Below are 15,492 nucleotides of genomic sequence, written 5' to 3'. Positions count from 1 at the left end.
TGCCGTCGAAACGAAATATCAGGGAGGGGGTTGGCTGCCCATAGTATATTGTTACAAAGGAAATATACTACAGCTTGGACAATCATTGGGGGAGGCTCAAGGTATTGGCAAATGGATAGTCTTTGTACCTTATTTGAAACTTTTATTAACATCTCCTGTATCCTGCCAAATTTGACACTACTGCCTAAGGGTGCAAGTAAAAACGTTTACTGTTGATGCTTTACCCTTTGAGAATGACATGATGACAAAAATTTTGCTATTTGACACAATTTCCACTTTCAATTCAAAATGCAAATCTAATAGTTGTTTTGCAGTTGTCTTTACACAGTGGCCGAAACATGGGGGTGAGTGGGAAAATCGTTGGTTTCAGCGACCGCCTTTCACTCCAGGTGAATACTTGAACTTCTGCCATCCCCACTGCAGTTGGGACATGGTCTCCGTAGCTCCGACGCAAGTTTTGAAAACGGGAGAGTGCAAGAGCAAATTGAAGAGTCATAACTAAAGATTTTTTGTAAAAAGCCAAAGTTTTACGGAAAAAATCTTGCTGAGAAGACTTGGACTGACTGACTTAGTATATAGGTAGACTGACTTTCTAAAATGACCAACGCATAAAAGCAATAATTCATTAGTCTAAGAATTCTATTTGATGCTTTTACATTTTATAAAGACACAACAGCGAATCATTTCACATTCTTACAGTCAATAATAATAAGAAAACTCCCTAGACCCGTTTATGTCAACTACATACCAAGACAGCGACTCTCAAAAAAACTAACTGTGCGTTTTACAATTACGGATAAGATATATTCAAGAGCATTAATTCATTACTAAAATAAATATTGCTCAATTAATGATTCAATTCTAATCTTCCAGCAAGTCTCTAAATTCGAACTACGATATATAATTGTCAGTCTTTACCATAAGAAGGCAAAGGATATGATATGATAAACATGCAAAATTTGTTTGAATTTATTCAATTTTGCCGTCCTTACTGGACGTACAGAAACTTTCCTAAATAATCAAAAAAGGGAATAGTCTCGCCTGTATATATGAAAAAGATCCCTTTAACAAGGAACATTATGGACCTGAATGTCTATTAACAGCATTTTTGAAAGTATTTGAAAATGCAATAGAGCTCTGGAAAAGAAATTCCCTAACCTTTCATGTGCGTATAGAAATACCTTTCTTCCCGCTCGTTTTAGACTGATGGAGGACTGGAAAAACGGGTTAGAAAGCAACAAATTTATCGGTGCTACATTACAGAGGACAAAAAGTTATCTCTTGCTTGTACAAGATTACCTCACCGCAAGAAAACAAAAAAAAGTTAAAGGACACTAAAGCATCTGGGTAAGGATTGGAGGAGTCCCACAAGAGTCGATATTTGGCCCTCTGCTATTTAATTTTCATAAATCATATTTTGTTTGTACCTCAATAATGGATTACTGTGCTGCTGATGGCAACAAATCATCTGTCAACAAATGCAGCTTAACTGTAACAACTTTTTAAGACCAACGCCTACAAATGTCTCGAATGTTTGAAATCCCTCTAAATTTCAAGGTATTGTCATTAAATTTGAAAAGTTCCATTAACCATCACAAATCCCACTCCCCAGGTTTTCAGAGGTCTCAATCTTACGCAATGTCTTAAAATTGCTACTGCAATTTCAGTTTGGCTAAATTCAAGGACTCGTGGTCAGACACCTCAAAGAGTCATAACGGAAAAGATGCAATTCAATTCATTATTGAGATTGAATTATCTTTGTTTAATGACTTAATATGTCATATTTTTGTAAAATTATATGAAACAAGCTATAATATGATAAATCAATACTAAATCTTACAAATAAAAGCGTTATCAAGCAACAAAAACGGGATACCGCATAAAAAGCTAAAATAAACATAAAGAAATAAAACTGCGCTGGGTTGCAAAACAGGCCTGGTCATAAGACTTTTAAGCAGTAAACAGCTCTTCTAGTAATTTCCAGGTGAGCTATGTATAAGTAAACAAGAATAGAAACAAAGGAAAATTGATTTCAAAGAGAGCAATTGGCGTTTTGGAACAACTTAGGAGAGCAATCTGTAGCTCCCCTCTGTCAGTTGAAGGAGCAAGAGGTATGGCTCTCCTCAAACAGCCAGGCCTGCATTGCAAAGCTTCTATGAGGACAAAGCATCAAAAATCAAGGCAATCAAGATAATATCTCAATCATGGCTGCAGCTCTCCTAGCAGGCGCTGGTACCAACGATCGAATGTATTTCAGCCAGCACAAATATGGAAAAACTATTTGTTGAGCAACCTAATCTTCCTTCGATTTCTCTCTACGTATCCACAGCAACGCAAGCAAGAATCTCAGCATTTTAAAGATAACTAAGGGCAACAGCACTGCAAGCGCAAGCAACAACACAACGACATCGACACAGTAGTATTGAAACCAGTACAGAGTGTTTGCTTTTGACTTCAAATGAGGCAGACGTCCACCATTATCAAGTGCATACTGAACAAGATCTCCGGCTCTTTCTGCACTTGATTTTGGCCAGCTTCGCATACGTTTTGACGTCATCTCTGCATGCTCTTTGTAGCTAGATGAAAAGAATTTTAAAAAAATCACAGTTAAACTTCGAATATCATATGCAAGGTGTTTTAATAATGCTCGTTTTTGTAACGGGAAAGCGGAAGTCAATATTATCGTTCAACTTTATACTAAGTTTCTATTACTGATAATACATTCTTCGATCATATAGGAAAGTAAAAAACCTAAAAAAGGGTGTTACCCCTTTACCCTGCTTGAGGGCACTTGGCAATGGAACATCAAAGATATTTGAGAGAGATGTTGGCGAAGAGTAAAGGGGCGCGTGCTTTTCTGGTAGAGCATCCAGTATGGCCTAAATATTGCACAAGAACAAATGGACGTGAAGATAAATTTGACTCTTAAGTTGCTTGCTAGTAAAGACAAAAGGCCTGGCTCACTTCTATAGACATTAAATTTTAATTAGAGGGTCTAAATACGAAATACAGCTCAAAAATCCCCTTCCTGATTTTAATCGAATGCAGCTGCACGTTTATCCGACAAATTAGCATTTATCCAGATTTCAGCATGGGTCCTTAAACGAGGGTACATCATTTACCTTGAATTGTATATGACTTCTTCGATAGTTCGTTGCCATGTATCTGCGTCAGCATTTACAATGTCAATAAACTTTGCCATTTTTACCCTCTTAGAGAACAGAATTGCATTATGGAACCGTTCGCCTTTAAAGGGCGCAGCGACAATCGGCACACCGTGATACGCAGCTTCAGCGGCTCCGTTTATGCCCATGTGACTAACGAAAGCCTTGGTCTTTTCGTGGCCAAGAATGTCATTCTGGGGTACCCATTTCAGTGCTTTCAGGTTTGGGGGGATTGTCAAGTTTTCCGTGGCTAAGAAAAAGATCAAGATAAATAAAATAAAGAAAATAAAGATAATGAATTTTTTATAGAATACATTTACTTGAAATAGATCGGTAGCTAATGTATGGCGTGTACACTTCATGTTCAGGATACGCGCATACATGTGTTGCGGGGTAAAGTAAGAATTCTTTAGTACGTATACATTAGATTTATATATATATATCAACATATTCAAATAGGTATTAAGGCACAAATGAATTAGGCAGCCTAATGGAAACAGCCGTTCAGGAGACTTCGTGGCATGCAGTATCCTGTATGATTCACATGCACAGAGTAAAAACATACTCAAGTTGATAATTAGGTTAATATAAGTTTTATAAGAGAAATAGATTAATAATCACACATTACATATTTAAATACAAAGACTGGGGTTAAGAGGAGTCAAGTGAGTTACAAGGAATCGGATGGACGAGTTGATTAAAGCCGCGTAATTGTAAGTAGAATATGGCAGCTTGAATAAAAATTATGTAGGCTTTTCTTGAGAAATTCGTTCACCTCTGCAACTTCTATTGAATCAGTCAGAGGAAAGCAATCAATGTAACAATTTAAGACTAGGTTTAAATTCTAAAGCTCCATCTTATATCTATCTGTTACCTCTGATTCAGCCTCTGTTGCAAGTAACGACATTTTGTATATACGCACTTATACAAAACAAGAACGCACTAACCTGTTCCTGTATGACCCTTGTCCTTGAGGTTATTAAGACAGATAGAAACTAAGTAACATGCAGGTAAACTCACATTTTAGTTTCCAAATGAACCTTTGTTTCATGCGTGAAATGGCAGTTAGAATTCTTTCAACAATGACTTGGTCCATATTACACACTGCACTTCCAAAAGCAAGCAACACAACTCCGTGCTCTCCTGAGTTTTGCATAAACTCTTCAAGATCTTCAGGTAACTCTTTTGATGGTTTTGCCAACAATGGTCCAACAAAATACGTATCTAAAAAATAAAATGTTCCGAGCGAATAAATTTTCAGAATGATCTGACAGTTTCAGGTCCCCTCTGCATCATTTCAGCCACTGCTCAAAGAAATATACCGATTCCTCACTTGTATATGGGAAGCCAGAATGAAGCGAAAAGGGCAGAATAACATGACTGCCCTGTGCCCATTTTAAAAAGTATAAGCATATAGTATAAGCATATAGTTTTCGTCCTTTAAGAAAGATGTCAATGCAAAAGAAACGCCAAGAGGAGTGATTCGCCTATTTATTTCAGTAGTGTTTTGCAAACACATTTCAGCATTAGAAATGAATTACTGATACAAGCACGGGTGGATACAAGCTATTCTCGCAAAATGACGAATTTAAAATATCTTGCAATTACACTATAATTGGCATATCACTTTTAAAACAATCTTATAAAGAAGGCTTTATGCGTGTGATAACAATGAATAACTATGCGAATTTCACAGAGAACAAATTCGAGCAAGTAGTGCGACAAGGGCAGGACGCGAAAGTACGACTAGTACAAAGTAGATAGTTGTTCTAGAAACTGAGTAAAATGTTCGGGTTTTCAAATCCAAGCCCAAAGCTGCATTGTAAAACTGTTAAGCGCGTTGAAAGTAATTTATGGGCAAACATGTCCACCCTAGTGGTAACACGATACATTATGCCTGGTATCAGATTAATCGGATCATGCTACTTGTGAAAATTATGCTTAAGTAAAGATGAGTCAATGAAATATAAAAATAAACCAGTGTAGAAGTTAAAGGACACCTGTAGCAGACTTTAAAGCCTGCGAGAAAGAAATAAAATGGCGTTTCTTTCTATAAATCGTCTTGCAACCATAACCGTATCTATCTATTAAATATCTTATAAATTTCTTCGTCTAGTCGATCTGTTGACGTTCAAGAGGTAAGGATGGGGACGACAAATAAAATAATGATGGCAATATATTTGTACATACTTAGTTAGATAAGGATAATTCAAAGAGCAAAATACTCACTAGGCATGATTGGAGAGACATATTGATAAGCAAAATCCATTGGCACTATCACCATCTCTGTTTTTCCAAAAAGCTCAGTGAAACTTTCTTTACTTTTCCAGTTGTATGCCGACTGTAGGTCTCTAAACCAATATGTTAAGAAAGCCTTCACAATGATATCCCTGATTCTATAGGTGAGAAAATTTTGTACTCGCTCGATGAAAGACATTTCATCAGTAAACGGACCTGTGACCATCGGGACAAAGCTAGCAAGATCAGGAACTCCAGTATATGAGGCGATAAAAGAAAATGAAGCTGGGTGGAGTAATATTGTTGGCTTGTCGAATATATCAGCAATATAGTGTCCACATGGCATCACTGATATTGTCACGATCATGTCTGCTTCTTGGATGACTTTCATTGTGTCGTTGGTTTTCAACATCGCAAAGCAAGAATCAAGAAACAGCTGCGATACATCTCGTACCGCATTTATAAAGGTACGGGGACCAAAATCTTTTGATACATCGCCTGCCAAATCTTGCAGTTTTTCTATCTTCTGTGGATTCGGTAATGGATAATCAATATGTTTTACAGTGCTCGTCCGTTTCTTCAGGAACTTGGTTGTTAGAATCGAGACCTGCAAATACATATAAAATGTTATTATCATTGAGGCTTCTTACGAATTCTAATCTGTGCTTCTACTGGGGACTTTCGAGAGCATAGGAGCATTGTTAAATATACAACGGAGTCGTGGGAACATTCAAATTGTGTAGGAAACAAGATTTAACGTTAGTTTTTACAATAGTGAATATACACTAATTAAGACTAACGTGTAAGCAAGATAAGAGGCGGATTCAAGTAGAAGTGGTACTATTGGTCTTTGAGCTCCCATCATAACCTCTCAATGCTCAATATATTCTCTCCAGTCAGAGACATTCAAAACGTTTCGTCTTATTTTCTTAAAAACGTTTTTAAGTCTCTTAGGTAATGTAGAAACTAGAAACATTTCTTGGTAAACAGACATGGCCAATTAAAATATATTTTTGAGCTTGGGGTCTTTGGTTCCTACGTCACAGACCAAATCGAATAGGACTTTTGGTCCATGAAGGCAGTCGATTCGGTATGATGCACAGTAATGGACAGAACCCCTGTGACAGTACTTCGAGTCGCGTTAGGATTTAGACGAAGAAGACTTCATAGTTTCTCACATTTTCTTGATTATTAAAAAGCTCCTTTAACTACAAAATCAATCTATTTATATTCTTTAAAACGGAAATGCTAAATACAATGGTTGAGTGACAGTTGGCTACTACGCATACATACATTAAATACTTACATGGGGAAGAGGTTACAGAAGTATACAGCGATCCTGTTACAGTCCACCCCTCGTTGGCAAAAAATTAGAAACTTGTTTATAATTTTTTCATACAATACGCGAAAACTAATTGCAGATTATGTAAAGTCCATTATGATTGTTTGGTTATTTTTTTACGACAATTAACGACATATCCGAGAGAATACTTCTTGATTAAGCGATATAACGTAAGTACCTCCGTGCAGTCCTCCTTCGAGTTGGAGGTATGGGCACGATTTTACAAGACCTCTAAGACGACCATTACGTGCAAGCACTTCCCGAGCGGCGGGAAAATGCTCGTAAACAAACTTACATGCCTGGGAAGATATAGCAGATTTGTTTGGTAACGTATCGAGGTACTTTCCGAATTCTAATGCTACAGAGGCGATGTCTGGATTGGCACTTATTCTAGAATCAACTAAGTCAGTATCGGGCGTAACTTGGGCGTCTTCAGGAAGACTTAAATCTGAAGAAGACGGGTCTGGAGCTACTACAACCTTTTCTATGTTGACGGGACGTGGAAGATTGTTCCCTGTAATAGCGTTACGCAGTGTTAAAAGATCAGAACGATTAAATGGGTGACCGGTAACAAGATAGGGACCGTCAAAATTTCGGATAAATCGAGATACTTGACCAGAGTTGGAGGGCCTACAGTCCTTTCTCACGTAAACAATTTTTCCATCAGGGATTTGTAGGTCTCGTGAAGCGGAATCATAAAGTTCGCGCTGGCGACGGCGTAAATCAGATTTTATGGCATCAAACTGGTTATGCGCATCTTTCATGTTAGATACTAATTGCTGCGCATAATGATCTGCAGGCAGCGCTTGTGGTGGGAGCTGCAAAGAAAGCGTTTCTGGCGAAGGGGCAGTACGGCCAAATATGAGAAAAAACGGCGTAATGTCAGAAGTTCCTGAAATAGGCGAAGTGTTGTGCGCATAGGTAGCTGGTTGTAAGAATTCTTCCCAGCGTTCTTGGTAGTTTTCACAATAAATGCCTATAGCGCTGTTGAGAAATCGGTGAACACGCTCTGTGGAACCATTTAAGCGTGGTCGATAGCCAGAGGTAAAAACCTGTTTAATTGAAAGTAAAGCTGTAAGTCTGTGAAGAACTGCATTAAGAAATTCTCCACCACGGTCGCTTTGTAAAACGGCGGGAAAACCGAAAAGCAGAAAGACTTCATGGAATAAGGCGCGTGCTGCTGTTGTTGCGGTTTTGTCCGGGACTGGAATAGCCCTGAGAAAGTTAGAGTAAGGACAAACTGCTGTGAGAATCCACTTGTTCCCGGAAGTAGAAAGTGGAAGCTCGCCTACATAATTAACACCTAAAGTATGAAAGGGGTGTTGATACAAACGTACCTGCATTGGACCGTGAGGTTTTTTTAGTGTTTTAAACCTAATGCAGGATGGGCAGCGACGAATCCAGTTTCGAACATGTTTCGACAAATTTCGCCAATAAAAATCTCTAGAAATGGCATTATAAGTAGCATCGCGTCCACAGTGCATACCTAGTGGCGAGTCATGGTAGGCGTGCATAAGATGCCTTAATTCTATCATGCCTACGAATATCGGGAGGGGCACTGCGAGAATCACTACGAGGGTTGGGAGAATGTGTAAACGCTTTACAGTTAAATCTAAAGCATTTTGAGCATTTATGAATATAGCCTCTTTTACATTGATTATTTGGCATCTCGCAGTGTGCTACGTCAAATTTGTTAAAGTAACGACAAAAGTTTGTACCTGGAGGGTCTTTTTGAGCTTGTTGGCGTGATCGAACATTTTGCTTCGCACGAGGAGAGTCTTGAGAGTTTCTCGACTGCATGTTAGGTGGCGGAGAGGAAACCAAGGCTTGGGGCTTCCATAGACCTTCGATGGCATCAGGCTTTGGAGGCTGGACGGATTCAAACCGTTTGGCAGCTTCAATCACTGCGGTAAGCGAAGAGAAGGGTGAATCTCGGCTCACGAGTTCTTTTGCAAGAGAAGGTTGTAATTTAAGCATAAATGCGTGAATTAATTCTACATCTGCGTCAGTACGGTGAATTCCAGGAATGAGTTTTTCCAAGGAATGCTGGGTTTCAAGGAAACGATGGGCGAAGTCGGCCACGGATTCGGAAGGGTGTTGGTACATTGAGTAATATGTGGCGAGTAGTTGGCGGATTTGTTGCTCTTTGGGAACCCCTCTCTGGGCTTTGAGTTGAGCAAGGCCAGTTTCATAGAGAAGAATGAACTCAGCATTGCTTGTTTTGTCGTCTATTCTAGCGGCATTGGCAGCTTCAAATGCACAGATGATGTCGAACGCTCGGGTATCCCGGCGGCATTGTTGTTTCAAATAGGTGAACCAAAATTTGGCAGAGACACCAGAAGAAGAAAGCACGTTTGTGAGTTGTTCGGCAAAACGATCAAGGTCTTCGCGGCCTGTAAACTCAGGGAGAGTGAGCTGTGGTAGACGAAGGGGTGAGCTTGTAGTTTCTTTGTTGCGAACAGATTGCGATAATTCATGGACGGCATTAGAGAGCTCTCGAATCTGTTGCTGAGTTTGAGAGGAAACATCTTTGGCGGTGATCTGTTGTTCTTTGACAACGGAGGCGAGACCACTGACAAGTCCAAGGACTTCTTCGTATGACATTGAGAGGATCGATGATCGATGGTAAAGACGAGCGGGTCCTGCACCAATTCTGTGACAGTACTTCGAATCGCGTTAGGATTTAGACGAAGAAGACTTCATAGTTTCTCACATTTTCTTGATTATTAAAAAGCTCCTTTAACTACAAAATCAATCTATTTATATTCTTTAAAACGGAAATGCTAAATACAATGGTTGAGTGACAGTTGGCTACTACGCATACATACATTAAATACTTACATGGGGAAGAGGTTACAGAAGTATACAGCGATCCTGTTACACCCCGAGGAGGGGGGGGGGGTTATTTAAACCTTTTAGTTACAGGGCGTCCATCCGATAACTATGAGTAATTTTCCTTGTGATCTGATACTTTTGGGTACCTGATTTGCGATGAACTGTTGGATAGTTATGGGCTAAACTAACACAAAACAATTCAAATAGAGAATAAAAGAACAGATGTGTTTAAACTAATTATTATAGGAAACAGTTTAAATTTCTATGACTAGTGGTTTCTTACGTGCACAACAACAAAATTTTGTATTTTGACATTTTTGGGTCTTATCGACACTTTTTAGCTGATAATTCTGGGTCTGTTAAATTTGTTTTTGGTACTTTATGGTGAATTTTGATAACTGCGGATGGACCTCCTCCGCAGAGTCTATATGTCACTCCCCTAGACTATATGTGATTGCAGAGTCTATATGTGAGTATATGAGACTGTATATGAAAAGCTGAGTGACTCCCCTGGGGAACAAAAGAGATTCAATTGACATATAGAGTTTTAGAATCAGTCATCATAGTTTAGAAAATCCATTCCCTATTTCAGAACAGTAGTCACTACTTTCGAAAAGGCGCTTCACAGCTTACTTCGAGATCTCTCCTTCGTGGTGTTTGAATCTAACAGTCGAGCGATGATGCCCCGATGATGAAAAAGTCGACGGACCTCTAATCTCAGCCACAACCACAAGTACCACAGAAACTGAAATAGCTAGGACAGGCAGAAATTACTTAAAATGTTGTAAATGTGGCATACATTAAGTACCAGAAGTTTCGGTGGGATTGATTTTCGGTGAAGCGGGACAAACGAAAATTCAAGAAATTTAAGTTCTCTATGGGCTGAATTGCTGCTTCTTCTCGTTCTTCACAATTCCCTCGATAATCTTTTTAAACTTCTCAATTAGTACTTTCAAATTGGACGCCTCTCTTTGTAATTCACATTGCGATTGGCGATCGAAAATATTGTGAACTGTAAACGCTGCCAATTAATTTTCCTCTGTGGACTATAAAAAGGAGATAAAAAGGCCTACGCTAAATAAGAGTAGATGACATTCTTACCTTCTCTACAGCTCCATTTATTGGGCTGACAACAAAATACCCGATTTTTGCAGCTTTTATGATTGCGTTCCCGATAATTTATGTTGAAGATAGAAATTGCTTCATTTCTTTACTCACCAAAATATTTCCTTTCCACCCAAATTTTTCAAGTTCTCACCGAAATATACACCGAAATTTCGAAAATATGACCGAAATTTTTGGCACCGAAATTTTTGGCACCGGATTTTTTGGTACTTAATGTAAATGATTCAAAACTCAATGCCTGGGAGATAGTAAGATGGAGCCTAAAATGAGTATTTAACTGTTGATAGTTATAAAATGGTCTCGTAAAGTGTTTTTTAGGTATGATCCGGCAGGAAGCTTTATTCATAGTGGCATACACATTTGAAAAAAATTTTCAAAAGCTTTTCTGCAAAAGTATTTGCAGCATCTTTGAGTAGCTTTGAGCTTTCTGTTCACATTTGCAAAAATTATTTTTGCTGTATCCCAACTAAAATAATTAAAGACAATAACTGTGTTGGCTTTAACACTCCTCCATTGAAATGAAAGAATGCGATGTTGATGCCGTATTCAAAAATGGTAACTCACTTTACAAAAATAATTACAGATCACTAGCAGTTTTGCCGTCAGTCACAACAGTTCTGACGAATCAAATATTACCTTTATTTAACAATTTTTTTCTCACAAACACTCTGGGCATATTGTCAGAGATAAAATAGTATTAAATGAAACCGTTTGAATCGCCGGGTGGTGTGGATCTTTTTTTCGAGGTTGATTTGCATATCCGAATTTTAGTTATTGTGATACCCAATATACCTTGCTAAAATTGGTTGATACATTGGTTTATCCTGGCTTCGATTTTCTCAATCATGAGCTTGTGCTTAGTAAAGTGGGTGCAAATGGGTTTAGTAGGAAAGCCTTACAACCAGCATGTGGCCATCTAGTAGGTAGAAGGCAACTGGTCAAAGAAAATGGCTAATTCACCTCCTAGAAGAAAATACTAATTGGTGTCCTACAAGGATCAGTACTAGGACCACTCTGTAATCAAGCTGAAAATACAACATTATGCTATTCTCATCCAGATATACAGGAGGTTTTTGAAAATCTTGAAAACAAAACTGTTAAATTAAGTAGTTGCTTTAAAAAACTGCATGAAGAGATATGCCTATTCCACTTGCTGTGTCACGATTTTGCTTTGATCACTTGTGTAGGCCCACAAAGCTAGGGCTTTAAGTTCCAGCTCTTACCTAGTGTATAATTAATCAAAATTGATACTTCAGTTGTTCTCCAGAAACGATGAACAAATTAAGGTTGCAGAATTGGTGTCTGAAAAGCTTACGGTGGAACAGAACTGAGAGTACCGTCACTTGCAGTGTTCAATTTGCCAATTGCCGTAGTTTGATTCAGTTTGAGGCAAGGCTATCTGAAAAAAACTGTGACATCAAAATAGCATCACAGTGTCATCTAATCAAAAATATTTTATCGGCTAATTCAGTTCAAGCATCGAAATGCAAAAGCTTTTGTCTCACAAACTGTCAAAAATATTAAAAAACGAAAAACGAGTTCGTGATCAGCAGGTTCAACTCCTCTACATCAGCTAATCAAATGCAATTGCAAATTTTGGCTGGAGAGGCCTTTTAAAGAAAAGATTAGCTAAGTTTTTAAATTTAACATTGAACTGTAGATAATGGTCTTACTTAGATTCTTTATTATAATTATTATATTTTTATTAATAATTATTGTATTAATAAGCCTATTGTGATAAAACACCATCCCTCAGCAAAATAGTTATCAGGGGTTTTCCAGGAAATTGAAAGTTGGCCCCTGTGTTGCATTATCAACTTGCAAAAAATGTGACAGATATTGCAATGGATTATTCCAATAAAAAATATCAAACTTATGAGTGATGTCAAATGGCTCAGAGTTTGTTTGGATCAAGAACTCAAATGAACTATTCATTTAATCACTGTCACACAGTGGCGGATTCGAGGGGCAACTAGGGGCAGTTGCCCCTCCCTCAACGAGTTGAAGCAAGTCTGGCACCCTTTTTTTGGAAATTGTGCGCCCCTTTTGAAGAATGAGAATCAGATGAAAAGAGTTCTTGGACCGATAGGTTAATTTGCTTCAAGGATTACCTCAAAGTTATGTTGTTGATTTTTAAAAAGCATATCTGAAATTGTTGTATACAGCGTACTCTTGTAACCAATATTTGAAAATTTTTCAACGCCCCAACTACCAACTGCCCCTCCTTCAAATTTGCTCTGGATCCGCCCCTGCTGCTGTCACAAAAAAGATCTCAAGAGGTGTTATTGGTATTCTAAGGTATACAGAACAATATTTTCCTCCCTCTATCATTAAAACATTTTATAGAACCATGACAGAGCCCTATTACAAATACTGCCATCTATTTTTGGTGTAATGCTTGTGTATCAATTATAGAAAAATTGCAAATACTACAATATCAAGTTGCAAAGTGGATCACTAACAGCCCACGTGATGCCTCCCCTCTGCCAGTCACTCATACACTTGGATGATCCACAGAAAGGGAACCAATTGACATTGAATCTGCTAGAATAAGTTACAAATCTCTTGAATATGTATGAATGCTCCTAAATGAGCAACATACATGTTTTAAACTAAAATATGTCAAATCTATCAAGTTTCATGAAAACCAAAAAATTATGATCATCTGTTCCTGATAAAACCAATATTCTATCCCAATACTTTTGGTTGGACTCCAATTTTTTTGTCTAGAATGTTTTCACAATTTTAATTAATATCAGAACAAGCTTAATTTTCTAGCAACATATCATATATATTTTGGCAAGATATCCTCTAACCTAATCCTTAATTGACTGCAAGGTTACCATGGGTAACAAAGATAGAATAAAACTTTTGTTGAAAAAAGGCAACTACTTTGTAGCAAAACCAGCAAAAAATTACTAAATCCTCTGACAACAATTAAAATAAGCTCTTTGTTATGTTATGTTTCATGTACATTAAAGATATTAATTATATTTATTTTAATATTTGATGTGGTATGTTTGTGCAGTTTCCAGTTAGTTTATTATGATTATGTACTTGAAGTAGTATTGGCTTGTTATGTAATAGAATTGATATATTGTGGTTGTCATTGTTTGTTCAATGGTGTTTGTGTTCAAGCTTTGTATTTGTGTATTTATTTTGTTATGTAGTTGCATTGTGCAATATTTGAGGTGTTATAAATGCATTACAGTGATTTATTCTATAGGATATTGTCTTGTTGAGTATGGTTGATCATTGACATGTAAAATGACACACTGATGTTGACTCATTGAATTTTTGAGCAGAAAACTTGAGTGTTTTTGGACTGAATTTTCATAGGGTTACCTTTACAAAGGTTGAAAAATGAGGCTTCAACCAAATACATGCAACAAAGAACCTTTTTGTTACACTCCTGAATAATTGTTAATTTCTCTATATATTTATCTAGATGTAGAAGCTCTCACTCTCCCAATTGTAGCTGTTTCCCTATTTGACCAACTGATCAGTGATTTGACCATAAAACTGCAAAGGAGAACTCTCTTTAAACAAGGGCCTAAATTTATTGATGATATGCATTGATCTTCTGATATACCTTGGTGTCTAAAAAGCAAAAGGATAAAAACAGCAGATTGAAAGATCTGATTTTCTGTAATGAGGTTAATTTTCCGTTTCCTGCTTCTTTCTAGCAGCTTTTAAAGATTCCTCTATTTGACCCCAAATGACAAATCCCCCCTTTGACCCCTAACCTTATATAAAGTGCATCACATCAGCTGATTTATTTTGGGAAATATTGTAACCTCTTTGCAGAATGTTTGAAATTTGGTTGGATACAATGAGAATGCATACGTTTCTTTATGATGCTACCCATTTTCTTTCTATTTTGAATCAAAATGATGTTTTGTGATTTTAAAACACATGTAGCCAACGCAGTAGAAAAACATTGTGATTTATTCTGCCTAAATTACAGTAGTTGAATTATAAAAGCTTTTCTATAAGGTACATTGATACATGTCAAATCCGATTCAGAGGCTTGTTTTACGATATCAGTCTGATTTTAGTCATAAAAGATTTCCCAATATGACCCTAAATTCTCAATTTGACCCAAGCGCTGCCAACGTGATTGAACACAACTACCACTGGGGGTTTGAGTCCCTTGTCGAAGTCGAAGAATAACTAAAACAACTTCTCGCTAATGTTTTTCAGCTATAATTTGTGAAAGGCTAGTCTTGAAATAAACAGAATTTTTACATAACACAACCAGATTAGGCTGAAATCTAGAACGGCCTAAACTAAGCACGGCCTAAAGTAACAAACCTCGTGTCCCCTGCTAGCCATCTGCTCTGCAAGTTCCAAAGAATTGAAATATGGGCTGTTTGCGAATGGAACTGTCATAAAAACAATCTTTGATTTTGCCTTTTCACAAGCTCCATGGCTCTGCAATGCTGCCAGCACATAAGTGCTTACCAACCAGGAGACCAGCGCATCGCCGAAGACACCCATTTTCAAACGAGAAGGTCAACAAGTCAACAAGAGCGCCGAGCCCAAAGTCCGGCCGATTTCATAGGTGAACTAACTAGGAGTAGAGACAAGGTAGTAAGTACCGTGGTCCGTTGGCAAATTATAAACCCGGTTTTTTGACGCATTGACCTTGCTAGAATTCTTCATACCAAAGGCTCCTGTAGGCTTGATTACTTTATGATTATTTTATAATTGCACTTAGCTGTTATTACAATATTACATATAGTCTTATTTTTATTTCGTTCTACTTTATTTTATTCTTATTATATC

The 15,492-nt window shown here is 37.6% G+C and overlaps 1 protein-coding gene across 1 annotated transcript; it reads right to left on the bottom strand.

Annotated features, from left to right (window-relative positions):
* Window positions 1-609: 609 nt before the first annotated feature.
* Window positions 610-15,352, bottom strand: LOC135689829 (UDP-glucuronosyltransferase 2B15). Its single transcript, XM_089108630.1, has 5 exons — window positions 15,019-15,352; window positions 5,394-6,009; window positions 4,185-4,388; window positions 3,123-3,414; window positions 610-2,576 (listed from the first exon to the last, which is right to left on the bottom strand). The coding sequence occupies exons 1-5, from the start codon at window positions 15,202-15,204 to the stop codon at window positions 2,294-2,296; spliced, it is 1,581 nt and encodes a 526-aa protein (XP_088964756.1). The 5' UTR covers window positions 15,205-15,352; the 3' UTR covers window positions 610-2,293.
* Between the last annotated feature and the right edge of the window lie 140 nt (window positions 15,353-15,492).

The sequence above is a fragment of the Rhopilema esculentum genome, chromosome 5, assembly GCF_057945365.1.
Source record: "Rhopilema esculentum isolate cy_ngs chromosome 5, ASM5794536v1, whole genome shotgun sequence".
Taxonomy (NCBI): Eukaryota; Metazoa; Cnidaria; class Scyphozoa; order Rhizostomeae; family Rhizostomatidae; genus Rhopilema; species Rhopilema esculentum.
The sequence above is the reverse complement of the archived record's forward strand: the minus strand, read 5'-3'. Positions and strand labels throughout refer to the sequence as shown.

What these genes read in the sequence shown, in the direction of transcription:
- LOC135689829 (XM_089108630.1), bottom strand. Translation starts at nt 15,204, where the DNA reads ATGGGTGTCTTCGGCGATGCGCTGGTCTCCTGGTTGGTAAGCACTTAT. An exon ending in TGGCTAGCAGGGGACACGAG is followed by an intron (nt 6,010 to 15,018) that starts GTTTGTTACTTT and finishes ATGTATTTGCAG; the next exon opens with GTCTCGATTCTAACAACCAA. An exon ending in GTTCATTTGGAAACTAAAAT is followed by an intron (nt 3,415 to 4,184) that starts GTGAGTTTACCT and finishes TCTTTTTCTTAG; the next exon opens with CCACGGAAAACTTGACAATC.